Source organism: Porcisia hertigi, chromosome 19 (assembly GCF_017918235.1).
Source record: "Porcisia hertigi strain C119 chromosome 19, whole genome shotgun sequence".
Taxonomy (NCBI): domain Eukaryota; phylum Euglenozoa; class Kinetoplastea; order Trypanosomatida; family Trypanosomatidae; genus Porcisia; species Porcisia hertigi.
The window spans coordinates 269,852-275,000 of record NC_090578.1 but is presented as its reverse complement, the minus strand read 5'-3'; the positions used below and the strand labels follow the sequence as shown (position 1 = coordinate 275,000).

General features: G+C 60.6%; 1 protein-coding gene across 1 annotated transcript; it reads right to left on the bottom strand.

Annotated features, from left to right (window-relative positions):
* Window positions 1-692: 692 nt before the first annotated feature.
* JKF63_05778 (uncharacterized protein) lies at window positions 693-4,466 on the bottom strand (the record flags this gene model as incomplete). The annotated part of the gene is made up of 1 exon (XM_067901732.1): window positions 693-4,466. One exon carries the CDS (start codon window positions 4,464-4,466, stop codon window positions 693-695), a length of 3,774 nt encoding a protein of 1,257 aa, XP_067757758.1.
* Between the last annotated feature and the right edge of the window lie 683 nt (window positions 4,467-5,149).

Sequence of the window (5,149 nt, the reverse complement as noted above, 5' to 3'; positions counted from 1 at the left end):
GAGAAAAATTAGGAAAGAAAGCTGCGCCGTCACCAGCCCGACACTCAGCCCTCACCTCTGTCAGCAGCTCAATGAAACAACTTTTTCCAATATCACATCACGAAGAGCATGCGCCATGGTCTGTGTCTCGTCAAACGATAGCACCGAGCTCGAAGAAGAGGAAAGGGGAAGAGGTCTCCAGCAATGTGAGGAGCAGGGCTCCCTTTTTTTCACCTCAGCTGTTGATCCTGTACCAGATCCCCCCCTCTCCCCACACACACGCGAGACGTGCACCAGGCTGAGCACGCGCACTATGCCTAAACCGACGAGCGGGTAAACGAGAGCCTCCGGAGCGGTGTGGGTGGGTGGGTGTGCTCTCACACCGTAACAAAAAAAAATCACAAAACCGGGAGCCGCTGGATATCGCTGGGAGGAGTTGCGGGAGTATATCCTGGACGCAGGGCAACACTAACGTTACTCTCATCGGTTATCGCCATCGTCCTTCGTCAGTCGGCATGCTGAACGTAATTTTTCTCACGGATGAGGTGCGGATTCGACGGTCGCGCACATCGATCCGCATCTACGCTCCCCCACATGCAAACATGATAAAAAGAAAGCACACACAGTCAGTGCCCTGCGTCTATCCAACACATGAGCCGTAGGATCCGGATGGCATCCTTGTTGCACGCTAAGGGAAATCTGTCGTAGTAGCTCTAAGGCGGGGGGAGGGAGGGAGGGAGAGAGGAAGGTGTGTGTGTGTTGTGCTTTACGACGGGCGTTGCCTCCTCTCCGCCGCGAATCCAGGGATGCCGGAATAGCTCAAACACAGTGCGGCGTTCAGTGGGGTCTGGCGAAAGACACGCGCGCACAAAGTCAACGGCGGTGCCACTGATCTCACCAGACCGACCTGGCACCGCGGGAAGAGGAGTGTGTTCCGTCACGATATACGCGCGGCACGGCTGTTCCAGCTCAAAGAGGCGCTCATAGATGCTCTCGCATGAATCTACGTCCTCGTTGTCCTCGATATCGTCGTCTGCGTCGCTGGCCAGCGAAGACGCAGTCGATGTATCAGAGCTGCAGGAAACCGACTCTGTACTCTGGCCAGACCCCTCGTCAACATCGTTGTCGTGACAGGTCGTGTCGGGGACGTTGCGCCACGTCCCCGTGCCCGCGGGCTGGGGAGTCGCGCTCATTACCGCGCAGGGTGCAGCTCGCGTTACACCGCAGTACGACCGCTGTGTCCACTGCTCCAGCGACATCGCGCTTTCCATCACACTGTCCGCCCCACCCGGTTCCTTAGACTTGAGCCAGTGTTCATCCTCGCTACTGCCAACGCTAGCAAAGGAAGTCCAGGGGCCTGGCGCCGTCGGGGGCGTGCGCGGTCGCGGACCTGACGCGTCATTCACGGCCGGGCCCCACGTCCCCTCCAAGGTGTACTGGCCTAAGGGGAGGGCAGCTGGGTGCGGAGCCACCTCCAGGGCACTGGACTGGGACTGGGACTGCGCTGCTGTTGTTGTTGAGACGACTGTAGAGGTGGACATGTACGAGCAGAGGCCTTTTGTCGCAGCGTTTCCGCTGTGCTGATCCCCCTCCACAGGCTCAACACCACCGGCACGGAGGTGGGTGGCAGTTACTGGGGCATGCTGCCCAGTCGCCACTTCTACCGTGGCTGTTTTCTTCTCCGTTGCGGCCCTAAAAGGGCTGCCCATTGATTCTTTCGTTGGAAAGGAATTGAGCGCTTGCCGCGGTGACGCCAGGCCTAGCGAACATTCTTCGGAGGGCATTCCTGAGGCATCGCCCTCACTACGCGACTCGGTGACAACGCTTGAGACATGCGATTCGTTGTTCGCTGCTGTCGCCGCCGACACTTGGTATGCACGACGCGGCGCAACTGCAGCTACGGCGTCTCCATCAGAGACGGGTTGGGTCGAATCGCGCTCGTTTCGAGTAGTGGCATCGTAATAGGGGTTGGCGATGTCAGGAAGCCTCATGTCCGCCAGCGTGTACTCCTCCTCCTCCTCCCATGTGCATACCGCCCGGCCCATCCCAGTGCCGCTCGACTGCCGCCGCTCGGAGGGGAGGGCCACCCCTGGTGCCGCTGTCACCACATCGCTGCCTCCCAGGGCACTCGGGCGCCGCTTTTCATTGCATTGTGCGTTCGCTCTGCCAGCGTCAGCGGATTCGTTCGCCAACGCCTTCTCACAAGAAGAAAGGGGACGCCCCTCACCACGGAGCGCGCCGCATGACAGTGTGCACGCCTCTCTCACTTTCGCCGGCCATGTATAAGCGTCGCCGTACGTCGCTCTGTAGAGTCGCAAGAAAGGGTCAGGCTCCGCGAGTATGGCCGCGCGCTGCGACGCAGCACTCGACGCACGCCAAGGCAGCTGGCCGAGAAGCATTGTGTAGACGGTGACACCCAGCGCGAATACATCCGCCTTGAACAGATCCACCTGTTTTCGGACAACGTCCAGCGACGAAGCGCCTCGCTGCGGAACGGTGGTGGCTCCAGAATCGCTGGCTGCGGCGGCCTCGCACCGAAGAAGAGCGTCCTTGCAACCCCCACGCTGCGGCTGAGACACCAGCAACAGGGGTGTGGGGAAACGATCGTGCGCGCTGGCAGTGAGGCCCGCGTTTTTTTGCGGTTTCTCGTGTGTCGCGGCTGCGTGCGCGCTCTCCTCTGCAGCGCCGGCTGTAAGCGAGAGCGTCAGAGACGGGAGGGACTGGGCATCTCCCTCCCCCCTGACGTGTGAAATTGGCCTGTCCATGCACTCTAGCAGGGTTACACTGGTGGCCGCTATGGCGGAAGTGGCAGACGCGCGTTCAGGGCCTGTAGCGCCGGCAAGCGTGTTTCCCGCACTCCTTTCCCGCGTGCCGCTCAGAAATGAGTGGGCCGCCGTCGAATAGCTGGACACCTCTACCTCGCTGCATCTGAGCAACTCGGGCGCAAGGAAGGCCACACTGCCTTCGCGACTCATCCGCATTGGCGCCTCACCGACTAGGGTGGCTACACCAAAGTCGCACAGCTTCACTGTGCCGTCAGCGGTGCGCAGCACATTAGACGGTTTGACATCGCGGTGTGCAACGCCCAGGTAGTGCGTGTACATGAGCGCATGCAGTAGCCCTTTCACAACCTCGCGCGTAGTCTCTTCGGAGTAATGCATGCCGGCATCGCCATCATCGCGCGGTAGCACGTCGCCGCTGTCTAGCATTGTCAGAATTTCCCTCGACTCCGCCAGCTCCAGCACAAGGTAGACATAGCGCATCCTGGGGTCTCGAATAACCTCGTGAAGTGCGATAATGTTTTTGTGCCGAACATGCTTCATTATGGCGATCTCCTGATCTATCTTCCACAGACTGGCCTCGCAGCCGAGTTGGCGGCGCTTCAGTCGAACACAGTCCAGAACCTTCACGGCGTAAAATCGACGATCCACCAAATTGTAGGCCAGTCGTACAGTCGAGTAGGACCCCTTGCCCAGCACGTAATCGTACACGACGTACTTCTCATTCACAACTTCGTACGACCTCGCACCGTCTTTCGACACCGCCCGCGCGAGGACAAGCGTATCCGTCTCAACCACCCCCGTTTCCCACACCGCGTGGGAGTTCCCTCTGCCCGCACGGCCACTGTTGCGGTGAACACAGCCATGCCCATGGCACCGTTGTTGCTCCGAGAGGAGGTGCGACGGGATCGGTGAAGAGCTGAGAATCGTGGGTGTGCGAGGAATCTCGTCAACATCGACACCGCTGAGGGGGATCTGCGAATGGTTACTGCCACTGATGAGTTGCACACCACTCAGCGGAGTCATGTGACGCCCACTCGAAATCAGCCTGGAGCTCCCGCAGTCCTCCAGCAGGCCGGGGGGGTGGAGGTCAATTCCGGAGACGACACTTGTGCCAATCACACCAGTCCCATGGCTCACGCGGCTGCCGCCGTCGACGCACCACTCCTCCACCCCATTTGTGACAACCTCCGCTCCGCTCCATGCATCGTCTACAGCCCCCGAGACATCCGGTGGCCGCTTTGGTATATGCTGACGTGGCGCTTGTCTAGGCTCGGAAGAGGAAGATCGCCGGTCATTAGTGACGGTTGTTGCCAATAACGTGGCGCACCCGGCATGAGGGCTGTGATGTGCACCCTCGCCGCTCTCCCGCGCCAGGAACATCCTTGAAAAACTCTGCGGTGTCATGGGTGCGTCCATGGGGGAGGCCGGCGGCGTGTGGCCTTCCCCAATGGAAAGAAAAAGACCGCTCTGGATTAGGCCCAGGGACGAGGAAGGCATGTGAAAGTCAAGGGACCACCCAGCACTCGGAATCTCCACACCGCCACCGTTGTAGTTCCCTGAGCGTCCATGGAGGGCAACGGTGGTGCTGGTCGTACCCGTGGCTGCCGAGGCGCTATTTGCATCCTGTGCCAGACTGCTGAGCCCACCAATACCAGCGCTGCTGTTGCTGCTACCGCTTGGCATCTGGCGACACCGTGCGTTCATCCCAGGGTAATGGCTCCTCCTGTGAACGACTTCAAATGCGGCGCTGGCAGTCAACATGCCCGATGCTTCGTTGCTGCTGATGCCGTCTTTGGTAGGACCGTCGTCACGTGGACATGAGCTCATGCGGAATGGGCGCAGAGAATGCGACGCGCGTGGTGCCCCTTCCGTACCGCTACTGCTACCGTGGCGATCCTTCAGAATGGATGCACCAGCTGAGGGAGTGGAAGAGATGCATGAAGACAATGCGCGCACACGAGGAAAACTGCTGAGAGGCGCCGTCGCAGGGCGAGGCGGGGGCCGAAATCTGCAAGGCGGCGCATGCACAACAGCATTAGACGCAGCTGCGGTGACAGCGCCTTGCCACTCGAGAGCGCGGCCTGACTCGTCAACGCCCCCGTCGAGGGGCTTGCCTGATGGGACGAGCACGGGGTCACTGGGGTTGGTCATCGACAAGGCGAACTTTATCGACAGTAACACATGAGGGGGCGCTGCGCCGCGACAGAACGCCTCGACGCTTCGCGTACCAACGGGGGCGAACGGCGACACTCGCAGGCGGGCGTCTGAAGAGAGTCGAGAGGGAGAGGGAGAGGGAGAGGGAGAGGGAGAGGGAGAGCCTCGGTGCGGTTTCGCTCCCTCCCCGCACGCGCTCAGCGCTGGGGGTGCGCTGGAGTTCGCCTGGTCTG